Source organism: Oncorhynchus mykiss, chromosome Y, assembly GCF_013265735.2.
Source record: "Oncorhynchus mykiss isolate Arlee chromosome Y, USDA_OmykA_1.1, whole genome shotgun sequence".
Classification (NCBI taxonomy): domain Eukaryota; kingdom Metazoa; phylum Chordata; class Actinopteri; order Salmoniformes; family Salmonidae; genus Oncorhynchus; species Oncorhynchus mykiss.
Genome location: NC_048593.1, coordinates 6,689,107 through 6,713,368, shown reverse-complemented (window position 1 = coordinate 6,713,368; position 24,262 = coordinate 6,689,107). Strand labels below are relative to the sequence as shown.

The 24,262-nt window shown below is 41.9% G+C and overlaps 1 protein-coding gene across 4 annotated transcripts; it reads left to right on the top strand.

Annotated features, from left to right (window-relative positions):
* Positions 1-932: 932 nt before the first annotated feature.
* LOC110509562 (uncharacterized protein C18orf25 homolog) lies at positions 933-23,827 on the top strand. 4 transcript variants are annotated; one of them, XM_021590515.2, is made up of 5 exons: positions 946-1,169; positions 2,299-3,153; positions 19,173-19,370; positions 20,815-20,926; positions 21,227-23,827. In XM_021590515.2, the coding sequence occupies exons 2-5, from the start codon at positions 2,370-2,372 to the stop codon at positions 21,423-21,425; spliced, it is 1,293 nt and encodes a 430-aa protein (XP_021446190.2). In that variant the 5' UTR covers positions 946-1,169; positions 2,299-2,369; the 3' UTR covers positions 21,426-23,827. The 4 variants fall into 4 exon arrangements, with proteins under 4 accessions (XP_021446191.2, XP_021446190.2, XP_021446192.2 ...); XM_036967379.1 differs by lacking the exon at positions 946-1,169 and adding an exon at positions 1,635-1,803; XM_021590517.2 differs by lacking the exon at positions 19,173-19,370.
* The last annotated feature ends 435 nt before the right edge of the window (positions 23,828-24,262 follow it).

Here is a 24,262-nt window from a genome sequence, read left to right as displayed (position 1 = left end):
ATTGATGCTCAACTGGAGATGAAGGTGGACTTCATGAATTTCTCCATGTCTAAAGGGCTGCCTTTAAAATGACACATTTTGGGGATGGTAAGTGTTGAAAGTATTTTTAAAGATAATAAATGTTTATGGAAATCAAAGGTTTTTCATTAACTTGTCATGGGCTGTTTAGGCTATATTCTTACCCTTAGACACATTCTGGAATCTTTAGCTGTCTTACAAAATCATAGGTGGGGAAAGTAAAGATGAGCCACAAATCGTTTCCTATGAAAACAATGCAACAGTAAACATGTCGTCCCCCACAAATGATGCAGCTGATTGGTGGTGCTTCCTATCATTCAGAAGTTATGTAGCATGCTAAGGTGACAATGCCTGACATGGACGTTTCCCAAGTCCGTTGAATGTTCAAAATCAGTGTAAGAACACTTTTTAAAGCCAAAAAGGATAACATGATCAAACTTTCAAAATGAGTCATTTTTGGCTAGCCACAACAGTCAAGTAGCTAGCTAGGTAGCTGTTTAGCTTTCTAGCACATTCACTAAATAACAAGCTAGTTAGCTACCACATGTTATTGTCAAAATGTCAGAGTAGCTAGCAAGCAAGATATGCCGAATAAGTCTAAAAACCACGAGCGCAAAATTCAGATTTGACCATTCAGACAAGTGACATGTCCAGGAATCAGATTTGCATAGTATTGGACTGAAAACGCAACGTGGCTTGAAATATCTGATTCCATGTACTTTTTGCCTGTTCAGACTGCAGGAAAAAGAACAGATTCGAATCGGATATGCAAAATAAATTGGATTTGAGTCACTTCAAACTGTCAATGTGAGTACGGCTTTATTGATTTAAGTTCAAAACCAATATGCAGAGTGCACATACAACAACCTGAAGTGATTACGTAGCTACACTACCTCCTAGACGCACCGAGGTGCTAGTTTTCCCTAATGTCATTTACAACCACGGAAGTGACGCACATTTTTATGTGAACATCGGCCGGTGGGGACATTTTGAAATAAGTAGCTAGCTGGTATTCGTATGTGTGAATGGATTAAGGTTGACGTTGCAAGTGTATTATTTGTATGTCATACATAAATATATATGCATATATAAAAATAAGATGTCACAGAAGTCGGACACTGAAGAAACAAGCGTGTAACACCCGGTCCAAGGTAAGTTGCTAGCTAGCATGTTCGCCTGCATAGCTAGATACGCCGTCAGTGCTAACTGGCTAGCATACCATGGCTAGCTGAAGGAATGCGTTTTAAATCGAATCGTCACTAGCATAGCTAATGTTACGTCTCTTCCATTTTAGGTAGTTGGCTAACTACGTAGTTATCTGCCCAGCGGGTTCGTGCTAGTATAACAAATGCATGGATGACCATGTTTACAAATCACCCGTCCTTCCCCGCAACTGAATCCACTCGTCAAAAACAATCGATTTATGGGAAACTTGCAGCCTTTCTCAGTAGCGGCCCGCAATTCAGGGCGTTCCTGCATGTGGGCATTCCTGCATTGCGACCAAGCATCCCATTGGTTCCTGTATTAAAGCCCCTCCCCTCCTATTCACCAGCCATCTTCATGCTTGTGAGACACTTGATATTCAGGATTTCCCGTGATTGTCAATGCGATTAAAATGTTTCAAAAGAGAAATGCAAGTATTTGAGTTTTTCTGGAGCAAAGGACACTGTCTACCGGTGTCCTAGCTAGCTACCTGTTTCGTCCCACCAGCTGTGTACCGGAGTCCTAGCAAGCACACAGTGACCTTTGCTCCTGCCTGCCGAACACCTGCCCTCAGAACTGCAGGTTAAGTGGTGCACGACTGGCGGGGGTGAAAGACACTAGCTAGCTACAGTTCTAGCCCCCGCCTCTTCTTTTGTTGGGTTTATCGGCGGTTGTCATCCAACGTTACAGTACAGTAATGCCACCTACTGTACTTGAGCGTCCTAGCTTAAAAATGGACCAATACAAATATGAGGCATTCCTGCAGAATGCCCTGAATTACGGGCAGCACCCTTCGACCCCCCCCTACCCACACACACTAATCTAGCTACCTAGCCAGACAGCTAAGCTACCATTAGCCAGCTAGCAAAGAAGAAAAATAGCCAGCTTCCTTAGGCGTTTGAACCAAACAGTCTGTGTGAAGTTGCATTTCTTTGTGTGTGTGTGTGTGTATGTATGTATGTATGTATGTGTGTGTGTGTATAAAAATGCAGGAGACACATTTCAGTTGAATGCATTCAGTTATACAACTGACCAAGTATCACCTTTTCCCTAAATATATATGTATTGTTGTTCCAGGTGAGTTCCTGCCCAGGCCCACTCTTCTAAGACAGTCAGACCACGGGGCCCTACTCTCAACTAGCCTTAAGATGGCAGACACAGAGGAGTTTGTGGATGGCGAGAACCTTCCAGAGTGTCCTAAACAGGTGGGGTCAGCAGCTGCTTTTAGGGGGGAGCAGGGGGAGCCCTTTAAAACAGAGAGCACCACCAGCTTTCCACCAGGAGAAGAGTGGGACAGTCCCTTGCAGATGGAGGGTGAGCCCAGCCTGCTCTCCATGCCCTGCCTCATGAAGGAGCTAAGGAGAGACTCTCCAGAGTCCCAGCACGCCTCCACCAGCAGTGAAAAGCCCGCCTCAGGCCACGTCTACGAGAGCGACTCCTCCAACCCCTGTATGCTCTCGCCCTCCTCCAGTGGCCACCAGGCCGACTCAGACACACTCTCCTCTGGTGAGGAGGGAGCCGCCTCGCGGGCGTCAGGTGATGAGGGCACCATGGTGGCTGACACCGGGCTGGCAGCAGGGTGCCAAACGTCATCGTCAAGCAGGCAAAAGTCCCGGCGTTCACGTTCTGAAAGTGAGATGTCCACCAACACAATGGCAGCCAAGAAGAACCGCTGCCAGCCGGCTGTGGCAGGAGGAGCAGGCGGCGAGAAGCAGACCAACGGCCGGCTGGCTAAAGTCAAAGGTCACCGGAGCCAGAAGCACAAAGAGCGGATACGGCTGCTGAGGCAGAAGCGTGAGGCAGCGGCGAGGAAGAAGTACAACCTGCTGCAGGATAGCAGTACAAGTGACAGCGACCTCACCTGTGACTCTAGCACCTGCTCCTCTGAAGATGAGACATCAGGCGGCAAGACAATCACCACAGATATCCCAGGTAACAATCAACACCAGACACATTCACCCCAACCCACCCAGCGGTAATATTCACCACATGTATATCCCATGTTAAATACATTTACTACAGACATTCCAAGTAACCCACATTTAGCATACCATGAAGTAACAATCACTATACATTTGCTCCAGACATCACAGGTATAGTGCATTTGGAAAGTATTCAGACCCATTGACTTCCACATTTTGTTACATTACAGCCTTAGTCTAAAATGGATAGTTTTTTCTTTCTTCCTCACAATACCCCATAATGACAAAGCAAAAACTTTTTTCTTTTAGGAAATGGAAATTTTATAAATCAAAAAAAATATTACATTTACATAAGCATTCAGGCCCTTTACTCAGTACTTTGTTTGAGCGAATGTATTTTAAAAAAAAAACATTAATATTACATTTGCACAAGTATTCATACGCTTTACTCAGTACTTTGTTGAAGCACCTTAGGCAGCGTTTACAGCCTCGAGTCTTCTTGGGTATGATGCTACAAGCTTGGCACACCTGTATTTGGGTTGTTTCTCCCATTCTTCTCTGTAGATCCTCTCAAGCTCTGTCAGGTTGGATGGGGAGCTGCACAGCTATTTTCAGGTCCCTCCAGAGATGTTCGATCGGGTTCAAGTCCGGGCTCTGGCTGACTCGATGACATTCAGAGACTTGTCCTGAAGCCACACCTGCATTGTCTGTGTGCTTACGGTCATTGTCTTGTTGGAAGCTGAACCTTTGCCCCAGTCTGAGGTCCTGAGCGCTCTGGAGCAGGTTTTCATCAATGATCTCACTGTACTTTGCTCTGTTCATCTTTCCCTCGATTCTGACTAGTGTCCCAGTCACTGCGGCTGAAAAACATCCCCACAGCATGATGCTGCCACCACCATGCTTCACCGTAGGGATGGTGCCAAGTTTCCTCTAGACCTGATACTTCGCATTTAAGCCAAAGAGTTCAATCTTGCTTTCATCAGACCAGAGAATCTTGTTTCTCATGTTCTGAGAGTCCTTTAGGTTCCATTTGGCAAACTCCAAGCGGTCTGTCATGTGCTTTTTACTCTGGAGTGGCTTCCGTCTGGCCACTCTACCATAAAGGCTTGATTTTTTGTCTTTCTGGAAGGTTCTCCCATCTCCACTGAAGACCTCTGGAGCTCTGTCAGAGTGACCGTTGTGTTCTTGGTCAAGGCCCTTCTCCCCAGGTGCTCGGTTTGGCCGGGCGGCCACCTCTAGGAAGAGTCTTGGTGGTTCCAAACTAGAGACGTGAAGTAACGATTGCTCCCAAGCCAATGCTGACTGACGCTTCTGGTTATTCATGTTTGCTCATCTGAAATGGATACTAGCACAGGCTTCACTGAGTGTTGAATGTTTTAATGACTGTTCCACTGTTTTAATTTGTCTCCATTCACCATGCCTTTTGAAGATTACAACACATCGCGTCTTCACCACGTAATCCACACGTCGGTAGTGTTCTTGTTGAACTGTGACTGTCGTTATTGGCATGTTGTGGGAATATAGACATCATTTATTGAGAATGTTACAATTGGGTTATTGTTTAGCCTCTAATTTGCTAGTTTGTTCTGTATATGACCTCACTGTGTGGTATTCACTGTGAGAACAGTGTGCAGCGGTAACCTTGTGACATAGTAGTAACCTTGTGACATAGTAGTATCTCAAAGCTGTGACATACCATAGTAGTAAATGTGTCATTCACGTTGAAGGCATACATAGTATTGCGTTGTTCCATTTGATTTCAATCACTTTTTGACCGCACATTATTTTGATTTGAACAAAACTTTCCATATTTATCCTTTGTATAAGTGGTCAGAAATTGAAGTTGACCCATTTTGCATACCCTACCCTACCACGAGACATCCATGTCTTAATCACTGGAAAAGGTAAAGGGTTGAGTTTGATATTTAAATGCATACCAACAGGTTTTTGTCAAACAAATTTGTAAAAACATGTATTTTTTAATCCTTTAACGTCAATTGCTATAATAAAAAAAACTCCCATGAAGAAAATTATTATTTATATATATATTATAATACACACACAGTTGAAGTCGGAAGTTTACATACACCTAAGTTGGAGTCATTAAAACTCGTTTATCAACCACTCTACAAATTTCTTGTTGCCAAAACTAGTTTGTTGTTAAGTTGGTTAGGACATCTACTTTGTACATGAGACAAGTAATTTTTCCAACAATTGTTTAGACAGATTATTTCACTTATAATTGGAACCACAATTCCAGTGTGTCAGAAGTTTACATACACGAAATTGACTGCCTTTAAACAGCTTGGAAAATTCCAGAAAATTATGTAATGGCTTTAGAAGCTTCTGATAGGCTAATTGACAACATTTGAGTCAATTGGAGGCGTACCTGTGGATGTATCTGAAGGCCTACCTTCAAACTCAGTGCCTCTTTGCTTGACATGAAAATAAATAAAGAATCAGCCAAGATCTGAGGAAGAAAATTGTAAACCTACACAATTCTGATTCATCCTTGGGAGCAATTTCCAAACGCCTGAAGGTATCACATTCATCTGTACAAACAATAGTACGCAAGTATAAACACCATGGGACCACGCAGCTGTCATACCGCTCAGGAAGGAGACGCGTTCTTTCTCCTAGAGATGAACGTACTTTGGTGCAAATCAATCCTAGAACAACAGTAAAGGACCTTGTAAAGATGCTGGAGAAAACAGGTTCAAAAGTATCCATATCCTCAGTAAAACGAGTCCTATATCAACATAACCTGAAAGGCTGCTCAGCAAGGAAGAAGCCACTGCTCCAAAACCGCCATAAAAAAGCCATAGGGTTTGCAACTGCACATGGGGACAAAGATCATAGTTTTTGGAGAAATGTCCTCTGGTCTCATGAAACAAAAATAGAACCGTTTGGCCATAATGACCATTTTGTGTTTGGAGGAAAAGGGGGGAGGCTTGCAAGCCAAAGAACACCATCCCAACCGTGAAGCACGGGGGTGTTAGCATCATGTTGTGGGTGTGCTTTGCTGCAGGAGGGACTGGTGTACTTCACAAAATAGATGGCATCATGAGGTAGGAGAATTGTGGATATATTGAAGCAACATCTCAAGAACTCAGTCAGGAAGTTAAAGCTTGGTCGCGAATGGGTCTTCCAAATGGACAATTTTTTTAATTGAACCTTTATTTAACCGGGTAGGCCGTTTGAGAACAAGTTCTCATTTACAACTGCGACCTGGCCAAGTTAAAGCAAAGCAGTGCGACACAAACAACACGTTTACATGGAATAAACAAAGTACAGTCAATAACACAAAGTCTATATACAGTGTGTGCAAATGGCGTGAGGAGGTAAGGCAAATAGGCCAAAGTAGCAAAGTAATTACAATTGAGCAAATTAACACTGGAGTGATAGATTTGCAGATGATGATGTGCAAGTAGAAATACTGGTGTGCAAAACAGTAAAAAACAATATGGGGATGAGGTAGGTAGATTGGATGGGTTGTGTACAGCTGCAGCGATTGGTTAGCTGCTCAGATAGCTGATGTTTAAAGTTAGTGGGGGAGATAAGTCTCCGAATTCGTTCCAGTCATTGGCAGCAGAGAACTGGAAGGAAAGGCGGCCAAAAGAGGTGTTGGCTTTGGGGATGACCAGTGAGATATACCTGCTGGAGCACGTGCTACGGGTGGGTGTTATCGTGACCAGTGAGCTGAGATAAGGCGGAGCTTTACCTAGCAAAGCCTTATAGATGACCTGGAGCCAGTGGGTCTGGCGACAAATATGTAGTGAGGGCAATGACCCCAAGCATACTTTCAAAGTTGTGGCAAACTGGCTTAAGGACAACAAAGTCAAGGTATTGGAGTGGCCATCACGAAGCCCTAACCTCAATCCTATAGAATATTTGTGGACACAACTGAAAATGCGTGTGCGAGCAAGGAGGCCTACAAACCTGACTCAGTTATACCAGCTCTGTCAGGAGGAATGGGCCAAAATTCACCCAGCTTATTGTGGGAAGCTTGTGGAAGGCTACCTGAAACGTTTGACCCAAGTTAAACAATTTATAGGCAATGCTACCAAATACTAATTGAGTGTATGTAAACTTCTGACCCACTGGAAATGTGATGAAAGAAATAAAAGCTGAAATAAGTCATTCTCTCTGCTATTATTCTGATATTTCACATTCTAAAAATAAAGTAGTCAGCCTAACTGACCGAAGACAGGGAATTTTTACTTGGATTAAATGTCAGGAATTGTGAAGTACTGAGTTTACATGTATTTGGCTAAGGTGTATGTGAACTTCCGACTTCAACTGCATGTTGCGTGTGTGTGTGTGTGTATGTATATATATATATATCGTTTCTCCCACAATGGTGTAGTTTAGACTGTATTTTGCATAAGGTGAGTTTTGTGTTGTGCCTACCATCAGCAGAGACAAAGCATTCTCTTGAATATGGGGTAGGTATATTTCAATCATAGAATTGACATATCCCTTCAGACTGCTGCAAAAGGATTGTTAAATTCCAATTACTACCACAAAGATGGCTGCTGGTCCAGCCACCATCGAATGTCAACATAAATAGAGGTCTACTCTATTGCCTATATTTCTATTTAAATGGGTTTCCTATGGAAGATTGACAGTATAATGTAAAACCTCTATGTGATCATTTGAAAGTTGAAATGTCAATTCTATTCCCATTTCAGTACATTTATCAGCCAAAACACGACACCCACCCTGTATTCAAGAGCATGCTGTTTCTCAAACAATGGCAAGCACAACACAAACACTTCAAATCATGTAAAATAGGGTCTAAGGTAGAGAACTACCGATAAACAACTGAGCTCATATATCGGGCCGATATTGGCCTTTTCTAGTCTAATGCCGAGGAATATCTGGCTCGGAAAATCAGCAGCAAGCTAGCTCATTCTCCAAAAGAAAGGTTCGGTATTGCGAACTGAATTTAACCAAAATTAAAGTAACCAAAATTAAACTCCTGTTGCAAATATTAGTTCATTTGCCAATCAGGCTTGTGTCGACGTGCCCCGACATGCATGCAATAAGCTAGCCAGCTATCTAGCAAAGCAGACAGCTATGCGATCTGTTAGCAAATATTACGATAACTAACCCTTTAATTTGTGTTGTTGGCTAGCTTGCTATATTAGCTACCTTGCTGGTTAGATAAACATGATGCTATGAGCTAATTGCCAATGTAACTAGCTAACGTTAGTTGGTTAGTTATCATTTTGAGCATGCACCATTTTCAGCAACAAGCCATCTGACTTGCACTGTAAGGTTAGCTATTTCCTGGTGTGCTGATTTGACTAGCCGCAATTGTATCCGTGAATTGAAAAGTCGGATTAGATTGCTATAATAGGGAAATACGTGTTTTAATATGCCCAAATAAAGGTTAGCAATGGGTTTAGCTACGTAAAGAATATTCCTGCATGTTTATGGAGCAAGAAAGCTGTAGACCAGCGTGTGTCTGAGTACTCACTTCTCAAACCATGGGCAGATTTGAGTAATTCAGACAGAACGTGCATTGTTTTCATTTTTTTTCCTCCTCTCCTTGTTAGATATTATGCAAATGTTATGGCTTGGTAGCAAATTTCATCGCCGTTGATCTAGTTCTCATAGTACCTGGAAACAGCAGCACGTGATATTAGCGATGGAGGGAGATGTGAAAGGGAGCGGAGTTACACTCTATCCAATCGTAGCCGTAGGATGAAGTTACAACCTGCCCATTTCTTGACAGATAGCTGAACTAGCGAATTTCGTCCTGGCAGCTGTTTAGAGATGCGTCCTGACAGTTACATTTTTATTAAAAAAATTAAATCACGGAAAATGACAAACTAGTTTCATACGCATCCGTGATCACAAATAATGACGTTACATAGGACCCATTTGCTTTGAATATATGTTATTTTATGTTCTCAAACTAATAGCAGTGCCTATATAATGTCCTTCCATACAGGCGTGATATGCTGGAGTGATGCTTCTATAACAAATGTTGGCTAGTAAGTCCCAAATGGAAAGCGAACAGATTGTTTGTCATCCTTAGCACCATAGACTCCACTGATCAGCCAGAACAAGCTCAATAACTCAATGCATGCACACGCTCTTATTGAATGGGCATTCACCTGTATTGTGAGTAGGCCTATGCCATCTTAATTTATTTAGGTCATCAAGAGATTTACCATTCAGATAAAATTATTACCGTTATGTCGTTAGATTGGTTACACTTATTTTTTTATTAAATTGATGCATTATAATTCATACATGACTGTATTCATTTTCTAATTTAATGATTTTGAAATCGACCTAAAATATTGGCCATCTTGACCCCCCCCCCAAAAAAAAAATCGGTATCTGCATCAGCCTTAAAAAAAAATCCATATTGGTCATTCTCTAGTCTAAGCTACAACAAATGTGAAAAATTCAGAGTTGATGTAAAAGGTCAAATGTAAAAATAAAAATAAATTATTAAACATTTGTAAAAAATAGTTTGACAACCCTGTTTGTAAGCTTTTATATTAAACTCAACTATTTACCTTTTCCAGTGATGAAGACAGGGCTGTCTCATGGTAGTGGGGGTATGCAAAATGGGTCAGCTTTGAGCACCTCTCCTAAATGTTGTGGCATTCAGGTCCAAAAAGTTACTTTCTGGCGACTTCTATTATGGTCAAATATGTCTACCTTTGTTCAAATTTAAAAGGGGTGCGGTCAAAAGGGATTGAAATCAAATGGAACCACCCTATTGTGATTTACTTCTCCCTGTCCTTTGTCATAGAGAGACTGATGCAGAATGGAATGAGATGTCTCCATCTTCCAGAGCCTTCCAGTAGTTCACCATGCCATTTTGCACCGGATTTCTAGCCTACCGTGCTGGTTGTGTTGAGGAACTGTTGAATTATTCAATTGTGGCCCTTCCAGTTTCCCCTGGGCGCCAGTCCAGTGTTGTACAGACAGAAGTAGCGCCTGTTTTCAGTGCAGTAGTTCTCGACGCAGCTGTTTTCATAGCTCTGGTTCTCGACGCAGCTGTTTTCATAGCTCTGGTTCTCGACGCAGCTGTTTTCATAGCTCTGGTTGACTGTTACAGCAGATGCTTCAAGTCTATCTAATAGGTTCTAATAAACACCTTTGTTGGCAATGCGGTGCCCATTTTTAGGAGATCCTTATGGGGTAGCAGGTAGCCTAACGGTTAAGAACGTTGGGCCAGTAATCAAAAGGTCGCTGGTTCGAATCCCCGAGCCGGCAAGGTGTAAAAATCTGCCATTCTGCCTTTGAGCAACAACAGCTGCTCTCCTGATTCTGAGGGGTTGGGTTAAATGTGGGAGACACAATTCGGTTGAATGCATTGTTGTGCAACTGAATAGGTATCCCGTTTCCCGTCCAATGATTGCACTAACTGCAGCATCTCGTCAAAGCTAGCAAAAAAATACAAAATCATAGACTCGGTTTATAGGCATTTTTTGAGTACACCATTTTAAGATTAATTATATTCTAGATTGTCACACATTGTCTTATTGATGTTTTATAAGTGACCCTTTGTCTTCCCTGTGACTTGATTTCCTGATAATTGGAGTGAATTGATAGATTTTTATTTGACAATTTAAAAAATAAATAAAAATAACCACGTGGATACAATGGATTTAAAAATGGGTAGAGGATAACACAAAAATAGAATAATGTATTTCCATTGTCATACCTTTTTTGTATAGCTCAAACAGTTGTCAAGGAGGGCGGTCACATGTTCTAAAGCAGAGGATCACTGGTTCGAGCCTGGTATGGGGACAGGAACAGTGGAGGAAGCTAAACTTAGCAGCACACTGACGTTGGGTTCACAAATGAGTTCTTGAATTACAGAAACAATGTGTTGTTCAACTTCAATCAGTACAATGGGTCAAATATAAATTGCCCTAGTACTGACTTGCCCAGTTAAATAAAATAAACTGTAGATCAAATAAATATCATTATTGCTTTAAGCTCTTGACCTTTCATATTGAGTTTTTTTTTTCTTCTTCTTCTTCTGTTTCTTACTCTGGCATTCCATTGTTATCTCAATGATGTTGCTAGCTGGTGTATTACAGTTTTGGCGTATGGTATTACTCAGTGTTTTGTTTTGTTTTTGTATTACTATGATCAGGGCACCCTTGAATGAGACCCTGGTCTCAATGGGTTTTCCCTGAATAATAATAATAATAATAATAATAATAATAATAATAATAATAATAATAATAATAAAAAGTTGGCAGTGCGGTGACAAATTTATATTAATTTGAGGTAGCATTGTCCTTATTTAGACTGGGTTAAAGCACAGAAATAACATGGAGGTAGTGGTAAAATGCTTTGCCTGCTACTTGCCTGCTAGTGCTAGATCAAATAGGTCATATATCTTGCTTGTTTAAGTACATTTGACGTCCCAAGGTGGAATTTCAAAACCATGGTACTTTGTGGCTTGGTGCTTCATCTTTAATTATTGTATGCTGTAATTGTACCGTGCGTGTAGTTAGTTTCTTTATTTTATCGCCAAAACTATAGACGGTTAATCTTCAGTAAACACTTTCAATGAAGAGGTACAGCAACTCAATCTCCTAAAACACAAATTTCTGTCCAGAATGGATCTGTAGAACTCCATGTTATCAACCATTACTGCATTCCCTACACAGACCTGACTGCTACAACTGCATGAAAACGTAGTCCGTCATCAGCATGAAAATGTCGATCTGCACGTCAACAAAACTAAAAAAACAAATTTTTAATTTTTTTTATCAAACAAACAAAAACAGTCCACCAGCGTGCGTACATGAAAAGTACTACTGTGTTTCTTATGGCTTTGGCCTCAATGTCTTTAAAGCTGGCTTCTGCCGTGCAGCGGAGGGTTCCGGAGTGAGCGCTCGGATTCAGGGCCTGTTGGACAGCGGTGGCTCGTGGGACAGGAACAGCATTGGCAGCGTGCTGGAGGAAGCCATGACGCGCTTCGCCGTGATGCAGCAGCAGACCGAGGAGCGCTTCCGCGTCTGGATGGAGAAGCTGACGCGCCTCGACTCGGACGACAGCGGCGACTCATCCATCCACTCGAGCGACGCTCCTGTGCGGCACCGTCACAGGGCGCCACGCCCGTCACTGCCCAGCTCCTTCCTTCCCTCGTCGGAGTCGCAGGAGACAATGGCGGCGTACATGTTGGCCCAGGAGAACATCACCATGAGCAGCATGTCCCCCGATCCCCTCAACAACAACGTCCTGCCTGACGTAGTGCCAGTGGCCACCCAAAATGGAAACCCGGACATTTCCGACCCCGGGCTATTGAAAGTGGCTTGTTTGACTCATGGGCTGCATTAGTGCTGTATTTCCCGAATGGATAAAGTTCCATTACCATCACGCACACAGTGATGACTGCAGATGTGCTTATCTGATTTACAAATGTTATCGTTGATTTTAGTCACCAAGCCACCAATTCTACTGAAAGTCCATTATGTGCAGTATTCCATACTAGTTAACCCGGAGAGCATGGCTGTGCATTGCCTGTGTTTTTACATAAAGACTGTACAAGTACAAAAACAACACAATCAACCGCAGTTAGATACAGGTGATTACATTTGAATGGCACTCTAAAGTCCTCCATGCCTGCAGAACTTGAATCACTGTGATTCACTGCACTGAATCCATGTGAAATCTCTTAATGCGTTTTAAACAACTCAACGGAGCCAAATTACTTGTTTGTACTGCATAACATGCATCATTGACACGGACAATGCATATTTTATCGACAGAGACTGTCAAGTCAGGGCTCTCATTGTATTGCTTGCAGTATGGCCTATTCCAAAAGTATACATGTTTACCAGCTAACACACACACACACACACCGTGTCAGTTCGCACAAAAATGTGCATTACAGCACCCCAGACAACCAATTAGGCAGGGGGCTGCTTCATAGCATGTGCCTTGACATACTGAATTCATGCTGGGAATGAGAACGTTGTGAGGAATATCATACTGCCATTTTACTCAGAGCAACAGCCACTAGGTTAGGATTTGTAATTTATTAAATACTGCTCTACTAACAGTAAACATTCTGGAGAGAATTATATTCTTAACGCAATATACCCACTGCCCCATATGATTCCTTGAATTTGGATGTCCAACTCAGAACGTTGTTAAACTTTTATATGTAGGTAGAGTTGATGTCTCTTTTCACCTGAACAGCTGTTGTGGTGGCACTGATACTGTGAAAGATTAGGCCTAATACAGTGATAGCAGTTTTTTATGTGCAGATTGTGGGCCTTAGATGTGTTATCTTTTGTGTTGAACAAGAGATAAAATATCAATATTATTATTTTCATATCCTCAGTGGTTAGTAGGGCCGGAACGATACCTGTATCACAATATTTTTTCCATGGTAAAAAAAGAACACGAAGCAGATCAAACTCTTTGGTCCTTTAAAAAACTGCTGTAGATAAAATATTCTGTGCTATAGCTGGATGACAACATGTTTGTTTCTGACCTTAGTGCTGTTTTCCTAAATGTTAAATCTGCTTTGTTTTTTGTTTCCTTGCCACGATACTAATGCAATACTGGTATAGTCCCGGCCCTAGTAGTTAGGTGTTGGTTGTGTGTTTGTCTGCCAACCTGGCCTGTGCTTGAAGCAAACACAGCCTTTTTTAGACTAGTAGTTGTATTGATAATACTTGTATTATCAAACTGAAACCAGGTTTCACACTAACACAACAGAGTTTGGGTTCCAGAGTGGTAAAGCGTATGTTTGTTTACTGGTTCCTATATCGGCCTACATAAGATACAGGTGACAACGTGGCTTTTTCTGGTTCAGATCCTGTTGCTTGAGTCTGAACAACCTTCTCCAGTTTCTTTTAAAATAATAAAGATGGGGCCTCCCATGTGGCTCAGCGGTCTAATGCTGACCCCGGTCACCAGTGGAACAGTGTTTTCTCCGACACATTGGTGCAGCTGGCTTCCGGTTAAGCTGGTGGGTGTTAAGAAGAGCGGTTAGGCGGGTCACGTTTCGGAGGACGCATGACTCCACCTTCTCCTCTCCCGAGACCGTTGGGGAGTTGCAGCGATAAGACAAGATTGAAAAGGGGGGGTAAAAAAAAAGAAAAAAGAAGAGGACTTCTTAAAACACTACACATTCAGGACAGCTAAAGGAACAAATCTGGAAGCACATTCAGTTGGGCTGTATCTTTTGGTGTATCGCAATTTGCAGATCAAAATGTACTGTGGAATATAGCGACAGTTATCAAATCCACAAGGTTTAAACTGCATTCATTTCTTACTGTTTGCTTGTGATCTTCGCTGTATGTCAGTGTCATATGTGTTCATATGCTCATGAATTGTAGTGATTGACATTCTTTGATACATTTTTTTTAACCTTTTATGTTAACAAGACTTTGTCCACCTTCCATCTCCTGCCTTTAATTTCATGGTGCACAGTTCATTTGATATATTTGGTTTGCTTTATTGTCTGGTATGGATCACAGTACTGTAAATTGTCTTCTATTTGTTTACCACAGTATTGTATCATGTCAGCATCTCACTGGAGAGCGAGCCCAGTTTTACAAGTGCATCAAATACCTTTATGGTTATTCTCCATTGAGGACAGGTATGTTTAACAAAGTGAGAATCTTGGTTTATATTAGTCATTTTTATCTTCATTAGGCCTAGTTATAGGGAGGGCCAAGAGTTGTTCCTGACCCTGTGATTCTGATCAGCCAGGAAAACTCTGGGCCCTTATCCTTTGGAGTGCCTGGCATCTGCTGTGAACCTGGTGCCCTTTTCTCTTGACTTGACTCCCATACGGCACTGTATGCACTCACAAATTATGCAGCCGAGATTCCTATTACAACAGGGATCGACAACAGGTAGGAGTGATTTTATTTTGGCCCCCTCAAAGTTTTTAATAAAGAATGTATGCGTACATAACATGAAGGACACATGCTCTTTCCATGACATAGCCACCCTTTGCCTTGACGGCTTTGCACACCTGGTCTGTCTATTTGAAGAATCTCAAATATAACACATATATTTTGATTTGTTTAACACTACATGATTACATGATTACATATGTGTTATGTCATAATTTTAATGTCTTCGCTAATTATTCTACAATGTAGAAAATAGTAAAAATATAGAAACTATTGAATTAGGTTTTCTAAAACTTTTGACCGGTAGTGTTTATATAAAACACAGTGCACTTGGAAAGTATTCAGACCCCTTCACATTGTTAGGTTACAGCCGCCTTCTAATTTTTGTATTTAAAAATAATAATAATTCTCAGTCTACATACAATACCCCATAATGACGAAGCAAAAAGTACTTAAAAAAACAACATCCTCTTCAGGTCCTCTCAAACTCTGTCAGGTTGGATGGGGAGTGTCTCTGCACAGCTATTTTCAGCTCTCTCCAGAGATGTTCAATCGGATTCAAGTCCAGCCTCTGGCTCGGCCACTCAAGGATATTCAGAGACTTGTCCCAAAGCCACTCCTGCGTTGTCTTGGATATGTGCTTAGATATGTCCTGTTGGAAGGTGAACCTTTGCCCCAGTCTGAGGTCCTGAGCGTTCTGGAGCAGGTTTTCATTAAGGACCTCTCTGTACTTTGCTCCGTTCATCTTTCCCTCGATGCTGACTGGTCTCCTGCATCTGAAAAACAACCCCACCATGCTTTACCGTAGGGCTGGTATTGGCCGGGTGATGAGCGGGGCCTGGTTTCCTCCAGATGTGATGCATGGCATTCAGGCCAAAGAGTTCAATCTTGGTTTCATCAGATCAGAGCATCTTGTTTCTCATGGTCCAAGAGTCCTTTAGGTGCCTTTTGGCAAACTCAGTGGGCTGTCGTGCCTTTTACTGAGGAGTGGCTTCCGTCTGGCCACTCTACCATAAAGGCCTGGTTTGGTTGAGTGCTGCAGAGATGGTTGTCCTTCTGGAAGGTTCCCCTTCCTTCTGGAATGTTCTCCCATTCCCACAGCAATTCTGGAGCTCTGTCAGTATCACCATCGGGTTCTTGGTCACCTCCCTGACCAAGCCTCTTCTCCCCCGATTGCTTAGTTTGGCCGGGCAGCCAGCTCTAGCAAGAGTCATGGTGGTTCCAAGATTCTTCCATTTAAGAATAATGGAGGCTACTGCAAAATGCTGCAGGCATTTTTTGGTACCCTTCCCCAGATCTGTTCACGACACAATCCTGTCTTGGAGCTCTACGGACAATTCCTTTGACATCGTGGCTTGGTTTTTGCTCTGACATGCACTGTCAACTGTGTGACCTTATATAGACAGGTGTGTGCCTTTCTAAATAATGTCCAATTAATTGAATCAACCGCAGATGGACTCCAAGTTGTAGAAACATCTCAAGGATGATTAGTGGAAACAGGATGCACCTGAGCTCAATTTCGAGTCTCATAGCAACTGGTCTGAATACTTAAGTAAATTAGGTATTTAAAAAACAAAAATGTTATTCATTTTAGAATAAGGCTGTCACATAACAATGTGGAAAAAGTCCAGGAGTCTGAATACTTTCCGAAGGCACTGTATGAACTGTAACTCACTAAAATCTTTGAAATTGTTGCGTTTTTATGTTTTTGTTCTGTACATTTTCATCTCAAAGCAGTCTCGGACTGCCCGCTGACAGTGCTGCAATGATCTGTCGGATCCCGCTGGAATGCAGCCCTCAAGTGCAGGATTAGGTGGTGACGGGTCCCATCAGGGTCAGACAGCCAGGCAAGACCAGTCTATAGAGTTCAGGGGAATTTTACAGTATGTAACAATATCAGTGAATGATACAACGTTCCATCTTGACTTGATGGGTAGACCTACAGTAGCTACAAGACAGCAGCTTAAAGCTACAGTCTGGGATCTGGGAATAATGGTCAATTATTATTTTCAATTATTGAACCATTTGATTCTATTTTTGGGTAAAATTATGTATAAATGTACACCATGGTAATTCTTTGTCATGCCTTAATTTAAGAGGATCAGATGGTGACAGGGGTCTCCACAGGGTCAGGTAGCCAAGGAAGACCAGTCTGTGACGGAGCTGAGTTGAACGCAACACTTTTATTTTCTCTGTGAAGCAAACCCTGAACTCGCCAGATGCTTTTATTTTTTAGGCGGCATGACAAACCACAAGTTGTTTTACAAACTGGTCAAGGGGTATTAGAGGCTTTTCCCGATGACACAAAACATGTAAAACAAAAACGTGAAGAAGACCTGGTAGAAGCTATCGATGATGATGACTGGATACAGATGTGTTTGAATGCCCAGTCATGTGCATATCATCTCAGTCATAGATTACTGCAGTTTAAGACCATCCTTAGAATGTAATATATGCCAGTGAAACTGAATTACATGCACTCAGAAATGTCATTCCTCTGCTGGAGATGTAAACACAAAAGGGGACATATTTGCATATGTTATGGTCTTGTGAAGGCTGGCTGAATTCTGGCAAAGAGTATGATCTTTTATCTCAGCATGTCTACAGATTCTCCCATCTCCCTGTTTTATTTTTTAATTTTTTTTTAAAAAAATTTAATTTTTTGCTTAGAAATGTTGATACTGGAGACCATCTGAAGAAACAGTGTAACCAAGCATTTATAGCGGCTAAGAAATGTATTACAAGATTAAGGGTATACTGGGCAACTTTCATGAGGTCTGGATTACTTGTATTGAATACAGTACGACTAAAGGAGTCTGTATTGAAAATGTGCCCACGTCATGGAAGATACCTATTTCGGCAATCCCTAGCTGCTGGATTGCTCAGTCCTGGCCCTGGGTGTCTGCCATCCTGTGGGTTGTCACGTTGGCCTTGGCCTAAAACACCCTAAACCAATAATGAATGTTTCACTTAGATCCTAAACCTTAGTGGGGTGTGTTGGGTTGAGGTGCTGCAGGGTGGTGGACCACTAGCAACAGGACGGCGTGACATCGCTTTATTATGTGCAAAAAATGATGTAAAAAGAGCTCTATCGTACTATTAGGCCTATGAGATTAATTATTTTGAGAATTTGCTGTTTCTGGTTGTTAATGTATATTTGAGGTGTATGTGTTATGTCATTTTTTTTTTACCTTTCACTTGGGAACAACAAAAAAATAAAGATGGGAACTGGTAAGGAACTTGTGTTGGGAGAGTTGAGTTATTGACTAGACTGGTGGAGGTCGAGTGTGCAGGCAGATGGGGCTGGCTGGTCAGTCTGGCTGAAATTTGATATAGAGGATGCCTAATAAAGAGAATCAAGTATTTTTTTTTCTAGAGATGATAAGTTGTTAGGCTATTGGTTAAAGGTGCAACACAATATTTATTATTGAATTACCTTTGATCTAATTCAGTCTTATTAATCACTTAAAAATGTTTCACGTTCTCTTACCTAGCTTGATGACTTTGGGCAATTTTGCTTACTTTTTGTTCTAAATAGAGCTGGCATATTGGATTGTGTAAAAATGCAGGAAATGAGCTTTAGAGGCCCAAAAAGAAACCTGCCAGGTTATGTCCCCCCACTCCTAAAACCAAACCCTGCATTTACAGCTGAGCAAAACAAAGGCAATTATTTAGGTCGAATAGTTAAATTATTACTAGCTTGTTAATTGTCTAGCAACAAAAATATTTACAACTGAAACGCATGGTCATTCAGTACTGCGCATGACAGGTGACATTAAGCAGTCAAGATCATTAATTAAAATATTGGAAGTTGTAGAATGTGGGTTTTTATGATGTATCTGATCCACTCAGTCATTCCATGTCTGAAATCCTATCGTGCGCTGTTATACTAGACCTACAAACAGTCTGCTCTAGACCTACAAACTGCTCTGCTACAGTTTTGTGTACCGTTACATAATCTGCCATGGGGGGCTGCAAGCAACTTGGTCTAACACTTATGATATTGTCAGTGGGGTTGTAACCTTTTCACAGGGAAAATGGCAAAGAATGCATTTGTGCTCATGGAGGTAGCTACGTCTGCTGCGAACACTGAAGTCTGCTAACGTGAGACCTCCTGAGAGACACCGTGATTTGAATAATGAAGTGTTTTCTGTTGTTTCTACAGACGGGCCTCCCGTAGTGGGCCACTATGATATTTCGGACACTGATTCTAACCAGGAGAGCTTAAGTGTGACTGTGGAGAGAGTGTGCCTGCGCCGGACAACCGTGATAACACATGAAAGGCTAAAAACACACAGGGACCAGGATATGGGAGCAAACTCTGGGGCAGTAAGAGTACAGCATCTGTGCTCTCTCTCAGCAGGTCAGTTACAAACTCGCTATATCACACTGAAATTTCCACCCTCTCCGGGATGACTTCCTGTATAATCCGCAGACAGTTTGACAGGCACAAGAAGATTGTTTAGGGCAACAAGTAGTGATAGGAACCAAACTCTCCGAGATGAAGACCTGGTAATATTGTCATAATGATGTAATTTCCTCCATCTCAAGCTCCATGACATAGATACGGTTGCATAGAACATTTTGTACTGTGCTCCGAAGGTTGGAAAGGGGAGATCTTTTGGAGTTTGAAGGAGAAATGACACCGTCTATCTGCTTGTCTTTTCCTTTCTGGCGCTGCAAATGCTGTTTTTCTTTTTGAGGTTGCCTTTTTCTTTTTCGTCTTGCTGTACATGTATTTCATAGCAATTCAGTTAGTCAATTGACATAGCTGTATACTGAACAAAAATATACATGCGACATGCAACAATTTTAACGATTTTACTGAGTTACAGTTCGTATGAAATCAGTCAATATAAATTCATTAATTCCCTAATCTATGGATTTCACGTGACTGGGCAAGGGCGCAGCCATGGATGGTCCAACGATGGGAGGGGGAGCCAGTCCCAGCCAATCAGAATTAGATTTTCCCCACATCAGCTGTCCGAGTGGTTGGTCTCAGATGATCCCGCATCTGAAGAAGCTGGGTGTGGAGGTCCTGGGCTGGCGTGGTTACAAATGGTCTGTGGTTATGAGGCCGGTTGGACGTTACTGCCAATTTCTCTAGTAGAGAAATCAACATTCAACTATCTGGCAACAGTTCTGATGGACATTCCTGCAGTCAGCATGCCAGTTGCATGCTCCCTCAACTTGAGACATCTGTGGCATTGTGTTGTGCTTCTACACCTGCATTGCTTGCTGTTTGGGGTTTTAGGCTAGGTTTCTGTACAGCACTTTGTGACATCATCTGATGCAAGAAGGGCTTTATAAATTGGATTGTGTGACTAAACAGCACATTTTAGAGTGGCCTTTTATTGTCCCAAGCACAAGGTGCAACTGTGTGATTATCATGCTGTTTAATCAGCTTCTTGATATGCCCCACCTGTCAAGTGGATGGATTAACTTGGCAAAGGATAAATGCTCACTAACAGGGATGTAAACAAGTTTGTCCACGAAATTTGAGCGAAGTAAGCTTTTTGTGCACATGGAAATTATTTCTGAGATCTTTTATTTCAGCTCAGGAAACATGGGACCAACACTTTACATGTTGCGTTTATATTTTTGTTCAGTATAAATTGACATAGATCGACTGCAATTTAGAGTAAACCAGATATTCGTGTCCATTAGACTTCCAGAAGAGGTGTGTGAACTGTATAATTTCAGTCTCCCCTAACTTCACAATTCATTTTGTTGTATTTGTTTTACTGGGGTGCAAAGCTCTACATGTCCCTTTGCATTCTAAAGTGTGTTGCATTGTTGTGTTGCAGGTCACATGGAGGCAGAACTGGCCAACAGGGAACCCCCTCAGCACAAGGGCCACATCAACATCCCCTCCTCAGACAGTGAGGTAGAAATAGTAGGAGTGCAAGAAAACGCAAGGTGAGTTCAGAAAGCTTAACTTACAACACACACTGAGGTCACATCTGCCTGCACTGCAAACACTACGAAACTGTAATCGTTATATGGTGTTTCTCTGAAACGTGTTCATGGTCATGCGACTGTTTTATTGCTGCAACAAAACTGTCATTATAGTTTTACTGTGTGACAACGTCAAGGAACTGGTGAACTGCAATGCATAGTTTGCACTTACCAAATCCTCAGTGTAATGTTGTTGCCCAAAGATTGATCTTACATTGCTCTAATGTCTTTGTTGTGTTATTGTGCTGCTTCTCTTAACAGATGTGCCCATCCCAGGGCCGGAGTGATCCAGAGCCTGTCCTCTGCCTGGAAACCCAACTCAGGGGAGCACTTCAACAACAGCACAAGGCAATCCTCCCAGCTCTGGACTACCGTGTCCCCCCAGCCCAACTGGGTGTCCCCTCCGGAGGTAGTGGACCTCACTCTGGATGAGGATACTAGACACAAATTCCTACTTTGAGCAACTTGTGCGCTGAAGACTTCCTTACACCCCTCTCCTCCTCCCCCACCACGGCGGAAGCCCTTCCTGAGTATTACAGCCACCACCTGTGACTCGTGGGAAGTGTCTCGAATGACACCCTATTTGGTCAAAAGAAGTGTGCTATATAGGGAATAGGGTGTCTTGAGATGCAGCCCCATGGACTCTTCTCTTCTTGCTGAGTGCTGTTTGTTTATAACCTATAAGCTATTTTAACTAAGGTGATTCCTGTTCGTTTTTAAAAAATATATAATAATCAGGAGGGCAAGACACTAGAGCAGGTGGAACCATAGAGACGTTTTACAGTAAAACACATAGCAATATTCTCCCTGTCCTGTACCTCATTCATCCCGGAGACTGTCGTGCGTACGTAAGTAGGCACTTTGTGTTCTGTCCGCTAGCTGTAACAAGACTTAAAAGCTGCTGCATGAGGGCGGGACAGGATCAGTGGCTTGAACCTGCTGCACTACAGACTGGTGACCTATTCTCCGACTGACTGGACTGGGATTTCAGTTGATACTAAATGGCAACTGGTACACTTTCTACAGCATGATCCGCCTGCCTGTGACAGGGCTTTGGTGGCTTGACCTGATTCATACATCTCGATAAGAGTCACTTTTTTAGGTGTTAGTATGTTAAGATTTGACCACTGGCTCCACACTCTCACTGGTCAAACTACCGTAATAATGTTGATTTTACCTTACTTCGCTTACAAAAATATATAGCCAATTATGTTTAATTTATACTATTGATAACTGTGCTGTCAGTGACTCGATGCCTTTAAGACCGTAGCTAAATCAAGTTCTAAGCTAGCTAGATAGGAAAAAAATACTATATATTCAAGGAAACAAACAGCATCACTGGTCTATGCTCAGTTCCTGTCTTTCTCTTTGAGTAGCTAGTGGTCAGACACACAGGACAAGATGAGTGCTGCAGTCCTGTTTGTACTTAAACAGTTGCTGCAGCTCTCTGACATAGCAGGTTATGTACAGTACTGTTACTGTAAGACAGGTCTGCTGGCTGTTGAGCCAGCCCGTTGCTATGGAGAACAGTCTGAAAGTGTCCCAGGTGTCATTCTGGTAGTCAGTGACTGTATGACCCTGCAGTGCTAACTGGATGCACTTATATGGATTGTGTGTATGTGTATCAGTGTGAATGAGATATCCCTCCTCCAAACTTTTCGAGACCCCCTTCTGACATCTGAGGAAATGTATCTTCCATTGAACATTAAAAAGCGAAGATTGCCTGAATGCCTTGGAATGTGAACTATTTTCTTTCAGAGTCATGTATATTCTCTTACCTTAAAGTGTGGCGGATTTTGCCGCCTCTACAAAAAAGTTATTTTAATAATAGATGTGAATTTAAGACGTAGATATTAACAAGGAAAGTACTGGTGAGTGTTGTGCCCATTTGGGGGCTTTATAGAGATACCTATTTAATGTACGAATTGTTTTAACCCTGATTCCTCAGGACTACCTGGTTCTCCTGTTTATTGTGTACTCATGCAGTACTTCAGGCTTGGTGAGACTGCAACCACGCCTAGTTAGTTTTTACCAATGATCTGGTATGAAACATCACATCCATTTGAACTGCATTAACCTCTTGGTCTCTATCTCTCTTTCCCTCATTAGAGGGTTATATCGAAGCATTTAATTCACTCCTGCTGGTCACAGAAAGGGAAAAGTCCTCGACACCAGGAACTGAACCAAAGTCTAATCAAATTTTTGTCAACGAAAGACTTAAAATCATTACAGACTTGTGATGTTTAAGCTTTTGACAGCTTTTATTTCCCTTTGCATGTATTAAATTATTTTGAGGTCTATGAATTTATTCTTACGTTGTTTAGTTGATTTCAACTTGAATGTGTTAACATCACCCTCCTTCCAGAGAAAAATACTGTGTAATTTAGATGATGACATGATTATGTTGGAATTTCAGTATCACCATGACGGTTTCTAACTGGCCAGTTTTCTCCACTGCATGCAGCTACCACTAAAATGTACCTTTTTTTATTCCAGACCTATTCTCTTGCATGCAACACCGCTAAGCCCATTCTTGTTGTGTAGCTCTTCATTATGATTATTGTTTGTCAGTTAAGACATTGCTCATACCTTTTAGGCTTAGTGGATTGCTTTCTGTAAGAAACTAGGGCAGCATCACTCAAGTAATGGTTGCGCGTTACATTTTTGTCCTCAAGTTAAACATTGTTTCAACCCGCTCTCAGTAATTTAACCCTTTTGTTCTGTTTAATTTATTTTACTGTCATTATTTTAAATTAACAAGAAATGAGAGTTAATATTTTGCAAGTCCCGGACTTCTTTGAAATGATGTCTGTAGAACAAAAAGGAAACTATTTTAAAACTAAATAAATAAAGTATTAAGGACTGTGTTGATTGTGATTTTTATTTTATGTAATTCCCACCATGTACTGTTGGGTTTGTCAGTGTCTTTGCCTTATCAGAGTGACAGGGATGTTTCTGCTTCACTTATTACTTGTCTCTGATTCAATATCTGTGTAGAGCAGTGTTTCCCTTCTTCAGTACCCCAACAGCACAGAGGACTCCCTCTCTTCATGAACAATATGACCCCTCACCCACAAAGGGACAGGGTTAGAGGTCAGGCAAGGGGGACCAGAGCTGTGCGATCTGCCTATCCTAACCTCAACCACGGAGCCCTTCTGCCATCTCTGTTAATCCTGAGGCCACCACTACAGCTGTATGCTAATTCCCATGGCTAGTCCCCTTGTCATTGGTGAGTAGAACAATTGCTAATAGATATTTTACTAGCCTAGAAAATAAATTAAATTGTTATGTGCTGGT

What these genes read in the sequence shown, in the direction of transcription:
- LOC110509562 (XM_021590515.2), top strand. Translation starts at nt 2,370, where the DNA reads ATGGCAGACACAGAGGAGTTTGTGGATGGCGAGAACCTTCCAGAGTGT. An exon ending in AATCACCACAGATATCCCAG is followed by an intron (nt 3,154 to 19,172) that starts GTAACAATCAAC and finishes TTGTTTCTACAG; the next exon opens with ACGGGCCTCCCGTAGTGGGC. An exon ending in GGAGTGCAAGAAAACGCAAG is followed by an intron (nt 20,927 to 21,226) that starts GTGAGTTCAGAA and finishes TTCTCTTAACAG; the next exon opens with ATGTGCCCATCCCAGGGCCG.